Source organism: Ciona intestinalis, chromosome 8 (assembly GCF_000224145.3).
Source record: "Ciona intestinalis chromosome 8, KH, whole genome shotgun sequence".
Taxonomy (NCBI): domain Eukaryota; kingdom Metazoa; phylum Chordata; class Ascidiacea; order Phlebobranchia; family Cionidae; genus Ciona; species Ciona intestinalis.
Genome location: NC_020173.2, coordinates 2,286,964 through 2,298,156, shown reverse-complemented (window position 1 = coordinate 2,298,156; position 11,193 = coordinate 2,286,964). Strand labels below are relative to the sequence as shown.

Below are 11,193 nucleotides of genomic sequence, written 5' to 3'. Positions count from 1 at the left end.
AAAATTATCTTCTATATGGCTTTCATCCAGTGTAACCACCTTCTTTCTTCTGCCCAACCATATGGCTCTTCTTTCAGAGTCAGTTAGCTGCAGGACATCCATCGGTAACTAAAGTAGAGGATCTATTACTGAATGAATGTAACTTGTTTATCCTCCGTGTAGGAACAACACCAGTCATTATAACTAGGGGATTTTCACTATTTTAGACCATCTATTACCGAATGAATGTAACTTGTTTGTCCTCCTGTGAAGGGACAACAGCAGTCGTTATAACTTCTAATTTTGGTATTTTTACTATTTTGTATGATACACCTTATGTCTGCTTACAAGTTCCCATTTAACAACTGTGTTAAAATTGATATAAAGCTGCAGTTAACATTATGGAACCTCAACGTTTTGATGTTCAGGTTATAGTGAACATGATTTCAACATTATACGACTAATATTGATATTACTTTTATTATTTTTCTTGGTTGATTTAATCGAACAGTAATCGTAGATCCATCCGCTAGAGCAACCGTCGTTTTGTACATTCGTGGGTAGGTACACCGAGATTGCTTCGATATGCTGCACCTGCAGGGTATATAAGTAAATTAATAAAACAACAATTGTCCTAGAACAAAAAACTTATGTAATGTACCTTGTTGAATTACGCCTAATTGGTTCCAGAATAAGGCTTGAACTAGAAACGTGTCGGCAGTAAACGGTACTAAATCTTAGTGCGCCACATGTAAACGAACATAACGACATTTCTCCTTCTAATTACCAATAAACAATCTTGTATTTTATAATTTCGAATAATTTATATGAAAGTCACTGTTGGGACTTTCCCTAAAGTAGCTTCGGTGAATGCGAACCGCCCCCCAAAAAATCCTAAAACTTTTAGGCTATTTTGAAAGTCTTGAGTGTGTTTTTTAAACGAATGGGTAAATAATGCAGTAGTAAAAATGTATCTACAAAGCCATTTAAATTTTCCTTGCCGAAACGCTGACAAAAATAGAAATTTTAGCTTTCAAGGCCACGCTTTGGCCACACTGTCAAAGGCGCGAACAGTGACGTCAGTAGACACGTGCTTTTTTGCGGCGAAGGGACATAGAAGAAAAGGTCAACGTCTATAGTTTATACAAACTTTGGGAATAACAGCCACCCGAAAGAGTTTTTGTGACATATATGGAGTAACTATGGTATCTGAAAAGTCAACACACCGAAGAGTTTTCGTTGAGTGGGTAAGTGGGAAAATTTGATTGACAACAAAACTTACAATCTGTTAATCTCCTATTGCCAAACGACTGCATTGTACTTTACTACATTTCATGCGATATTTTCACAGTAATTTGATGGTCGATCGCATTTGAGCATCTTTATAGGCTCCATTTGTATACAAATTATTTGAGATAATTCGTTGGTAGTCTCTGAACCCTGTAGGACCATTAATGGTCCTTCTTCCTTGTAACACTATCAGCTGGTTTGTTCTGTTACATTGTTTGGTAATTTTAAAGAATTTCTTGTTGTTTGTCCTCTAGTACAACAAATTCTTTGTTAGGATGAACTTTATTAGTTCCTTTGCTTTACATTGCGATATTTTACAAACAAGGTAATTGCAGAATAAGAACGCTAATGCACGATATAAAGAAGTGAACGATTTCAAACTGTGTGAAGTTTATAGGTAAAAAACTTAAGTGCGAATTGTTAGAAATATTTGATTTGCAATTGCAATAGACACAATCTCGAAATGCAAAAACTGCAAATTGCTGAACGTAAAAAATAGGATGTGGCTACAAACTACTCTAGTAAGTAAGGAGTCAGTAAAATTGGAAGTTGTACAAAAGTTACTGCAGTTGTTTATAAAACGAAATGAAATCTGCTTTTTGGCATTCTTCACACAAACAGTACTTTAGAACCCATAAGGCGAAGGTCTCACATATTTCCTCCTTGGACTTTGATCCGGGTTAAATCCATCATCATTAAGTCGGATCCCATTCTCGGAGATTACTCGTCGAAGTCTTACAATCTCTTGCTTGTACCTGAAGTGAAGACAAAACATTGAAAATTAAGTAAACAGTTTTGTATTTCAGATCCTTCAAATGTCAATTTTAAGATACATATATATTTTAATAATCCAATCTTAAAAACATCTTGAAAACTCTCAACCCATAAAAATGAATTATACATCTCTAATTCAACAGTCGGGACTGTTATTTAATTCAAATTTTATTAGTGTTTAACATACCTTGTCAAATGTGTGTCGATATATTCCTGTTGCTCTTTGACCTGTTGTTCAGCAACAGAAGCTCTTGTGAGTAGATCGGCACGCTCTCGTTCATGTTGAGCAGTAAGATGAAGATCACGCATTCTCATTGAAGCATTGTTCACATCACGATTAGTAGCTGGTTGATAACTTGTCTGCCCCAGCCCGCGGAGTGGGGAACTAAAAATAAATCCAAGTACTTGGTATTACTATTAAGTATAATCCAAAATTTCTTAATTATTGAGCTGGATTCGTCACAAGACACTTAAATTTTTATACATGTGGTTTTTGAGCTGTCGATATTATGATATTTTAGGAGTTGTAAAAGTATAACGTTAATTTGTTTTTACAATTGGAAAATGCATAATTTTCAGTGTAGGCTTGCAAACCCTGTCCCTCATCAAAGAAATTGACGCTAAGTTTTTACAATGTTTTAAAAGGGCTTTATTGGTGTACATACCTGCAACATTATAAGAGTATACTTGTATGTTATTCAAAACAACTTACATGGTCTTGTCAAGTTTTCTTTGTCTCTCTAGTTCCCCTTTTACGGTCTTGACTTCCGCTCTTGATTTTGCTAGCAGTGCTCTTAGTTTGTTCATCTCGAGCGTGTTTTCGGACATCAGTTCATTCTCTGAGATCACAAGCTCTGAGGGATCCGGACCCAGATCCATCTGAGGAAGATTATGGATGGGAGGCAACTTCCCATGATCATCTTCTGATGACAACATGGAAGACTGAAGCATGTCCAGTTGATTTTGTAGAACCCTTGAATGAAAAAATCATTACAAAGTTACAAACGTGGTTGGAATAAACAGCAAGCAGCTTATACAAATGGGTCAACATGTTTTTTTGGATAAACATCAAATTCACTTTAAAAGCTAGGTAATGCAGGTTATCTTAAAAATTCTGGTTAGGCTTAAATCTGCCTTCAAAAGTTTTACTCCAAAAAAGGCTTATGAATTTGAGAAAAAAAAGGTTTGCACTGAATTTGCAGAAAAATTAGCCCCCAACTCTGACACTGCATTATCACAAAACAGACTAACCTGTAGTGAATCAGTAGTTTTTCATGCCGTAGTGCAACACGCTTTGATTGTTTTTTATAATTTCTCGCTGCATTGCTAAGTTGTTCTTCACGTGATCTAAATGCTGACTTCATATCCTGCAAGGAACAAACAGCTAAATTAACATGGTTTAGCTTATACAATGTTAACCAATGGTTCTTAAATTTGATGTATTCTGTACCATGTTTTGCTTTAATTAGGATTCTAATAATATAGTACAGTGGGGGAAGATGGGACACCTTTAACACATAATATCTAAATATCCCGATCGTGTTTCAAACAATTACTAACCTAACGGTTAATGGGAGTCCTGAGGATACAGTTTTATAATTTCTTGAATGTTCTTTGTTTACTACTAAACGGGGCAAGAAAATAGAGGTAAAAGGTGTCCCGTCTTCCCCTACCCTACTGTATGTATAAAAAATGCTGTTGAAGCCATTGTGTAACAAATTTATGCTCCATAATATTTATATTTTAGTAAAAGTGATTAAAAAGACCAACTTCATGATTTCGTTGGTGGTTAATTTTAACTAAATCCATCTGTCACTCATAAAAACAAGCGGAGAGTGGAAACTTCAATATATAGATTACCTTCATCATTCCTTCAACATATTTCTGCATCTGTTGATTAGAAGATGGCTTCCTACTAGCATCTGGTGGCCCATTGTCAACAAAATCCTTTAAAAATATTGTATAATATTAAATCATGGTTTCAAGATGATTACAAACAATAACATCACATTTGACAAGTATGATGCAATAACTATAAGTTTTATATATATATATATCGGTGGGCACTAGCGTCGATTCCCGAAAAAGCAGGGGGGGAGGCGCTCCTTCCTGGTTGACGGTATCTGTATTATTGCGTAACAACGCATTATAGAAATCAACACAAAGCGAAATAAAACAACCGTTGGTTGCATCATAGTTGCGCCTTATATTTACTAGTTTTTCTTAGCCAGTGGGTGTAAGGTAATTACAGATTAAACAAAACATACTGCAATGTCTTGAACGTATTTCCACAGTCTTTTCCTGTAGTCTTCATTTGTTTCTTTAATTTCAAGTTGAAGTCGATTATTTTCATCTGTAGCTCTCTCCTGCATCTCCTTTGCTGCCAACATGCCCTGTTGGTGGGGATTATTAAATATCATATTTTTATGCAGTTCCGACATCAAAAATTAGTTTATGTGCTTAAAAATATGACTGACAAAAATCAAGCCAAGGAATTGTATTCTCTGAGATAAATATTTTGCCTAGAGTAGACTAAAGGAGCAATCATGTTTTTTTAATATATCATAGTACAAAAATTGGTTTAATATAACTTCTGTTCCTGAATATGTTCCTTGTTTGGTTGTGTGATAAGTCACTAAAATATTGTTTAAATACAGTTGGAGTTTCAGTTTAAGAGTCGCCAGGTATCTTTACACAATGCCAAAAACTCACTGTTGTTTGTTCTGCACATTTCTTATTAGCTTCCTGTATTCCTGAATATGCGACTGCCAGCTGTGTTTTAAGTTCAGTAAGTCTATCTTCAAGTTTACGAGTTTGTTCATCGTAGGTTTGTCGCATACGAGATAAAACTTCGTTCTTACCACCTCGTGGACTACCATCTAGTAACTGTAAAAGAAATAAAATTGGTAACCAAATACTATTTAAACATTTTCAAAACCGTTTAATGCATGTCAATTTTGTTTTTATACTAGCATTTTCAAGTCTTTTATATTTGATGCAGAGAAACGCCTACATTAGTTGCGGTTTCACTTTTAAAAGTTAAATTACCGATTTATCGAGTGCTTCTCGCTGTAGAGCAGCCCTTCTTGCCCTTAATGCTTCCAGACTTTCCGTGTTTGGTGGGATGCTGAAATTAACTTGTCTAAGAACAGCCTTTGCTCTCTCTAGCTCCTTGGTTGCTTCTTCATGCGCCTCTCGTCTTCTCTCTGCGTTATCTTTGAGCTGAAGAAGAGCAGCTTCTGTTTCAATGAGTCTTCCCAATTCAGCTCGCATTTCATCGTTTTTATGCACCTGAACAAATTCAATACCACTTTTAATTTAATATGAAGGTGCCAGTTATCTTCGATATTTTTTATCATGAATGTAAATTCAGACACTTTGTTCGTTGTTTAATACCAAATGGGACAAGAATATAGAATGAAAAAGTGTCCCATCTTCCCCCACCTCACTATATTATGTTCTATTAAAGCAAGCTATTTGTTAACGGACTTGGACCTAGGCCAGACTTTGCCCATTACCTCAGCAAAGCTCAAAATTTAGTTATAAACTTATAAATACATTGTAACATCCAATCCACCTGTTCATTCAACTCTTTTTCTTGTGCCATTGCCTTCTTCTTGAGTGCAATGAACTCCTCAGCAAGTTGTTTCCGGTTTTCCTCAAGCGAGCGTGTGTGTTCCGCAGAAAGATCATGACTTCGTGCAAACTTGTTCTTTTCAAGTTCGAATTCTACAAGCTGATTCTCAAGTGCCAGAAGCTGGGAACAGAAGTTAAGACAGAGACTGAGAAGAGACAGAGACTGAGAAGCGATATGAAAATAGTATATGGCTTTGAAACCCACAATTTAGGAGCATATAGTTTGTTCAAATAAATGTTAAACATATATATTAACTAAACTTTGTATAATGAAAGTGTTTTTAATGTGGAACCAATTAGATGAAAACATGTCTTTCAATATGCTAAAGGAAACACTAAATATAAGATTCAACACAAGTTAAGAAAACAGTGTTACGAGTTTAATTATGGGCGGATTATTTTATTACGTACTTTGTTCTTGAGCTCAAAATTTTCAGATTCATATTCCTCAGTTAACCTGTTGTTTTCAAGTTGCAGTTCAACCAATCCTTTAGAAACCTACCAATAAAATTACATGTATAGACTCTAATGAACAACATATTGGGATCAGGTAGTGCGCAACCAATGAATTGTATTATGTAACAGATTTATATTTTATCTTAAATGGCATCATTGATTTCTTTTCAAATAAAATCTCGTATTCCATAAAAATAGGATTCTAAAGGGTTTCAAAATAAGATTCAAGAGGGTCTTATTCAGAAAGGTCAATATATTACGTTCACATACTTTTAGTTTTTCTTCTTCACTAGCAACAAGCTTAGATGAAAGTTCTGATTTAGATTTCGCAATATCAGCCATTTTTTCTTGTGTTTGTTCCAGTCTTTGAAACAATCTGTCATTTCTTTCACGAAGCTGGGTCTGCAAAGTGGAGTAAAAACTAGTTTGGTAATTCTATCACACATAAATGAGATATGTAGAGTGACATGTCATAGGACCTGAGATTCAGGCCAGAGTTGCCCATTACCCCAACACCCAAAAGTTTAATACTGTTAGTGAATGTTGTTGAACAAAGTTGGATCGGAGATAAGCAATCAAATATAAACAATATAAATTTATATTGTTTATATTTCAGTCAGAGAAAACGTTACATATCTTCTTATCTTACATTATCACTTGTTATCTTCAGAAGTTGATCTTGAAGATCAGGTCTTGTCATCAATCCCGCTCCTGCTGCTCCCGCATCCATTCCTCCCAACTCTAAACTATTCGTCACACGGGTGCGATATTGAGTCACCAAATTCTGAATGAATGGAACTCATTTATCCTCTTGTGGTGGTATAACGACAGTCGTTTTTTTATGTATGACTGACAATTATGAGTCGTTCAGTTTAAATAATCAATAAAGGACCACTGGGTCGGGGCTATTCCTAATATAAATTGCCAGGAGAATAACTGGACTACATTTTCTAATATCTGCTGAAATTTATGTGAAAACTGTTTATGATTAAATTGATTGAATGGGGAATTTCAAGTTTTTTTTATATACTAATTAATTTCAAAAATTTGTTTGTTTTGTAATTTGATTATTCTTTTAAAGTTCAAGAATCGCTAAATTTAATACCTATTTTTCAATCCTATGATCTGAATATTCCTTTTTATTTTGTGAGCTACTTCTAAGTTGTTGCAACAATAACACACCTGTGCTAAGCAATCATTAATGATGGGATAATTTTTGACTTGACTGAGGAGACCACATCCAGCAAGTACTGCTGACATAACTTCGACTCTCGTGCTGCTTGAAGGCAAGCAACATATGACTCTTGTCTTGCAGTTTCCACCCAGTATATCACTCAGTAGGCTTGTTAACTTGGAGTCGCTGCAAAAATGACAGATTTTTACCAATTAGGCTTTAAAGAAAGGTGGTATGTGGGAAATAACTGTATTATAAATTGCAATTTGCAACTAAAATATAATGCAACCTTTTAAAAACAGTTGTATGATATTTAAATGATAAAAAAGCAAATGAAAATTAGAAAAGGTATTTGGTCTTGGCTTACAACATAGTTTTTTTTTCTTATTCAAATTTAAAAAATATAAAACACAAGTTACCTGTAGTTTACAACTCTCTCAGGTTCTTGCTGTCTTGCAAGATCTGCTGTTAATTTATTGAAAGCCACAATTGATTTTGACAGAGTAGGTCCTTCTCTTACTCTTGTGCGGTTCAAATCCTCTGCAAGCTTCTCTGCTCCAGGGAGGCGGATCACCGTGAATGTGGATCGATTAGGAAGAGGATTCTCATCCGTCATCTGAAGAAACATACTCTTTTTTTAAACTTTGTCATTCAAAATCAAACGTTCATTTTAATCAATTTTGTTCTGCATTTTTTAGGTGTTAGGGTAATGGGCCAACATTGGTGTAAATGCTACTTCCAATAGTATGACATGCTGTAGGACCTCACCCAAGCAGAAAAATACCATGACATTCTGCTTTTGTAAGAATAAAAATAGTTATTTTACATTTTCATTATTTGGATTAATTGCAATGTAAAAAAGTGTGATTTGCATCAAGGATAAATTTGATGCCCGTTTTTTACTGTTTCATCATCATACCTACATACCATGTAAAGTTCAAGTTGAAATATATGAGTTGCAAAAATAGCAGAAGAACCAAAATCAGAAGCTGCTGTGTTCCTTGATACCCATGCTTGCCAGAAAGCTGTTGATATAATTCATAATTAAACATGTTTAGTTGCATTATGTTTTAGTAAAGAATTATTTGAATGGGTAACAGCCATTATAACACAGGTGTTCTGTTTCATAAACCTCATCCCTTCTTATGAGTTACCACATACGTAACTTTTTTGGTGATTGTGTTTGTGCCATGAACTGAACCTATAACTTTTAGCTACAGGCAGGCAAGTCAAGCACTTTGCCGTGGGACCAAGCACTAAGGTAGTACATGCCTGCGATTGCTTCTGTTGGATTCCTACATATATCATACTGCAGATTCTTGACGTACATTCCACGTTCTGGAGAATACTGAAGTTCCATTGGCCCAGCACCCAGACGACCTTTAAAATAACATAGATCAGTTTTGTTATATCCTGCATAGGCCTATAGTATATTGATTATAAAGTTAAGACAATTGGCTACACAATGTATGTGTATGATACCTAAGAAGCATTAAGTAGACCATATACACTACCTGACAAGGAGCCTCTTGCTGCCATTAAATCCTTAATAATCTCATTGTATATTTCATAATGATACATCAGCAATCTTCCTCTATCTTCTACACGTGGTGATGTCTGCTGACCATCGGATACAAACGAGTTTTCTGCAACAAAAATAATTACCAACAGCAACAGATAATATGAAGAATGAAAACAGTCCGCTTACATAATTTTTTTTTTATAAATTTTTACGATATTTTACTCCAACGATCATGTTACTTTTTGCCAGGCATAAACAATACTGATTCCCGCAAAAAAAATGGGGCAAAAATGTCCAATGCGAAACATCAGGCAAACTTATATTTATTTTTCCCCTGCAACCAAGTAAATACGCAGGGGTTAAGACTTAAGTTAAATGTTTGAAATAATAAAAACAGTAGATTCCCTTGCGATAGTTTTAAAATCACTTCCAGATACTTTCATAGTTTATATCTAGCTGAATTTTGCTCAGTATATTTATCAACAGTTAAATTCAACCTGGTGGTTTCTGTGAGTTCTGCTGCTGTACATTCAATGTAGCATAGCTGATAGCTTGAGGTATTATGCCAGGTTGTACACCAGCTTGTTCACCAACGGATGTGAATGACTTGCCACTGCCTATAACAAGAAAGTGGTGTTGGGGTGGTTGATGTTACCACTTTCTGCACGTACTAGATAATGTACATTGTCTAGTTAACGATCGACTAGCTCCCGTTCAACATTTAATTGACTTCGTTGTGGTGGTGTTGCGGCAGTTTTCTGTTTCAGAACTGCACACAGCATTAGCACAACGTTACTTGTGATTGAATCTAAAACCTTGGTAATTTTGGAATTACAAATAAAATTAAAACGATCGCTTTCACATGTTGACAACAATGGCATGGTTTTTAATGAAGAAACTTGACACTGGGCCATTTAAACAGTTTGTTTTGCTTTTTAACAAGAGTTATACACGCTAACATGCCAATTCTATTACAATACAGAAAAGATAGAACCGCATATGTAGTTACATACCACTTTCTCCATATACAAGAACACATGTGTTGAATCCTGCTATAAACAAATCAAGTAAAGGTTGGACGGTCTTTGAAAATAATTCCTGGTTGGTTGCATCAGGCTGGTACAGCAGATGAAAGCTGAGAAAGCAATAACGATGGATGAAGCAAAGAATTTTAAACTGATGTTTTTATGCATACATAAACAAGACTTTGTTTTATCTCTTCTGTTGTAATAACAGGTTAGAACTATAGGTGAAAAAAACCTTTAAATTGCAGTTACTGAGTCCCAATCTTTAAACAATAGACTCATTGCTTATTTTAGTGATTGCAGTACACTTTCGGTCCCTTTAATTAGTACTTGTCTTCTATTCCCACTATGTCCGCTACGTCCACAATATTCACTGTGTCCGCTATGTCCACTAACATTTTAAATACAAACCTGTGTGAATTTCCCCCTTGTTGGGCATGCACTCTTTTTCCTTCAGTTACTTGTAGACTGATACCAACATCTCCAGGCAAGGGAGGTCTTATTCTACCAACTATATCTATATTCATGCTGTGCTATAATAATTACTTACACAGCTCAAAATAACCTGTAGGTTTTTGCAATTTTTAGTGCAGATTATATAAGTGCAATGAAATAAAACACTAGAGCAGTGGCATATGCTTTTAACAATATGTAAAACTCAAACACATTAACAATTTGTATTAATGCTGTGTTGAAACCGTTTGGTCATAACAGCATCAAAATATGCATATTTTCAGCATGGTAATGCAAAGGATGTACAGTGTAAAATATACAGTAAAAATATCAAAGTTTACAACAATTGACATAGCTTTTAAATATTTTTCTCCAACTAATAAGCGCTCAAAACTTGCTTCGAAGCCTGGCTGCACAGTTCGTCCAATTTACCATCACCTCCGTAATCTAGTTCGCATATGTTACATGTGAATACAATTTCGCCGTTCACTTTCAATCGAACCAAATTCCAGTCTTCAATCTCGGATAGCGCGACCGAATGTCCTTCGGACGTTAACACTGTTTCCAAACCCTCTAATCGAGATGTTCGATGCTTTACGACACCGCATGCTTCGTACGGGCCGTACTCAAGTATAACTTTAGAATTTTTTGGCATTTTCCGGGCAAATTTATCTGGTTTTAACTGTCAAACCGCATCTATTATTAGGTTTGTTTTCATAAATTTTGTATCAAACGATCACCGAGGCAACACAAAGCGAGCAATTCCATCTAGCGGATGAATGATATTTTTTGTCGAATTTTATTTTTTGGGGCCTGGGGTTCGCAGACATACGGTCTGATATGCCAGTTTTGTACTGTTATTCCTAATCTACAACTACCATTTA

General features: G+C 35.2%; 3 protein-coding genes across 4 annotated transcripts in view; all 3 read right to left on the bottom strand.

Annotated features, from left to right (window-relative positions):
• LOC100178671 (39S ribosomal protein L55, mitochondrial-like) overlaps positions 1-798 on the bottom strand; it is a 2,515-nt gene extending 1,717 nt beyond the window's left edge. Inside the window, exons 1-3 of the mRNA XM_009860977.3 lie at positions 641-798; positions 456-573; positions 40-108 (exon numbers count right to left, since the gene is read on the bottom strand). Of these exons, the coding sequence (XP_009859279.1) occupies positions 40-108; positions 456-573; positions 641-750 (297 nt within the window). The 5' untranslated portion in view covers positions 751-798. The remainder of the gene's footprint in view (positions 1-39; positions 109-455; positions 574-640) is intronic.
• The window catches only part of LOC100184185 (coiled-coil domain-containing protein 78-like), a 13,959-nt gene extending 3,538 nt beyond the window's left edge, over positions 1-10,421 (bottom strand). Inside the window, exons 1-20 of one of the 2 annotated variants that reach the window (XR_001974857.1) lie at positions 10,268-10,421; positions 9,845-9,966; positions 9,329-9,448; positions 8,824-8,955; positions 8,582-8,689; positions 8,237-8,334; positions 7,729-7,925; positions 7,318-7,495; positions 6,785-6,919; positions 6,406-6,537; positions 6,091-6,177; positions 5,621-5,800; positions 5,092-5,334; positions 4,756-4,929; positions 4,311-4,436; positions 3,904-3,990; positions 3,295-3,410; positions 2,756-3,016; positions 2,231-2,428; positions 1,614-2,024 (exon numbers count right to left, since the gene is read on the bottom strand). Coding sequence is in view for 1 of the 2 variants with exons in the window: in XM_018813022.1 (XP_018668567.1) it covers positions 1,895-2,024; positions 2,231-2,428; positions 2,756-3,016; positions 3,295-3,410; positions 3,904-3,990; positions 4,311-4,436; positions 4,756-4,929; positions 5,092-5,334; positions 5,621-5,800; positions 6,091-6,177; positions 6,406-6,537; positions 6,785-6,919; positions 7,318-7,495; positions 7,729-7,925; positions 8,237-8,334; positions 8,582-8,689; positions 8,824-8,955; positions 9,329-9,448; positions 9,845-9,966; positions 10,268-10,383 (2,940 nt within the window). In the remaining variant the exon portion in view is untranslated. Of the gene's footprint in view, positions 1-1,532; positions 2,025-2,230; positions 2,429-2,755; positions 3,017-3,294; positions 3,411-3,903; positions 3,991-4,310; positions 4,437-4,755; positions 4,930-5,091; positions 5,335-5,620; positions 5,801-6,090; positions 6,178-6,405; positions 6,538-6,784; positions 6,920-7,317; positions 7,496-7,728; positions 7,926-8,236; positions 8,335-8,581; positions 8,690-8,823; positions 8,956-9,328; positions 9,449-9,844; positions 9,967-10,267 lie in introns of those variants that run through there. The other variant, XM_018813022.1, reaches the window with a different exon arrangement.
• On the bottom strand, positions 10,422-11,053 carry LOC100176346 (UPF0728 protein-like). The gene has a single exon (XM_002121208.4). The coding sequence runs from the start codon at positions 10,962-10,964 to the stop codon at positions 10,686-10,688; it is 279 nt and encodes a 92-aa protein (XP_002121244.1). The 5' UTR covers positions 10,965-11,053; the 3' UTR covers positions 10,422-10,685.
• Between the last annotated feature and the right edge of the window lie 140 nt (positions 11,054-11,193).

Excerpts from the sequence above, each read along its gene's own strand:
- LOC100176346 (XM_002121208.4), bottom strand. The coding sequence starts at position 10,964 with ATGCCAAAAAATTCTAAAGTTATACTTGAGTACGGCCCGTACGAAGCA.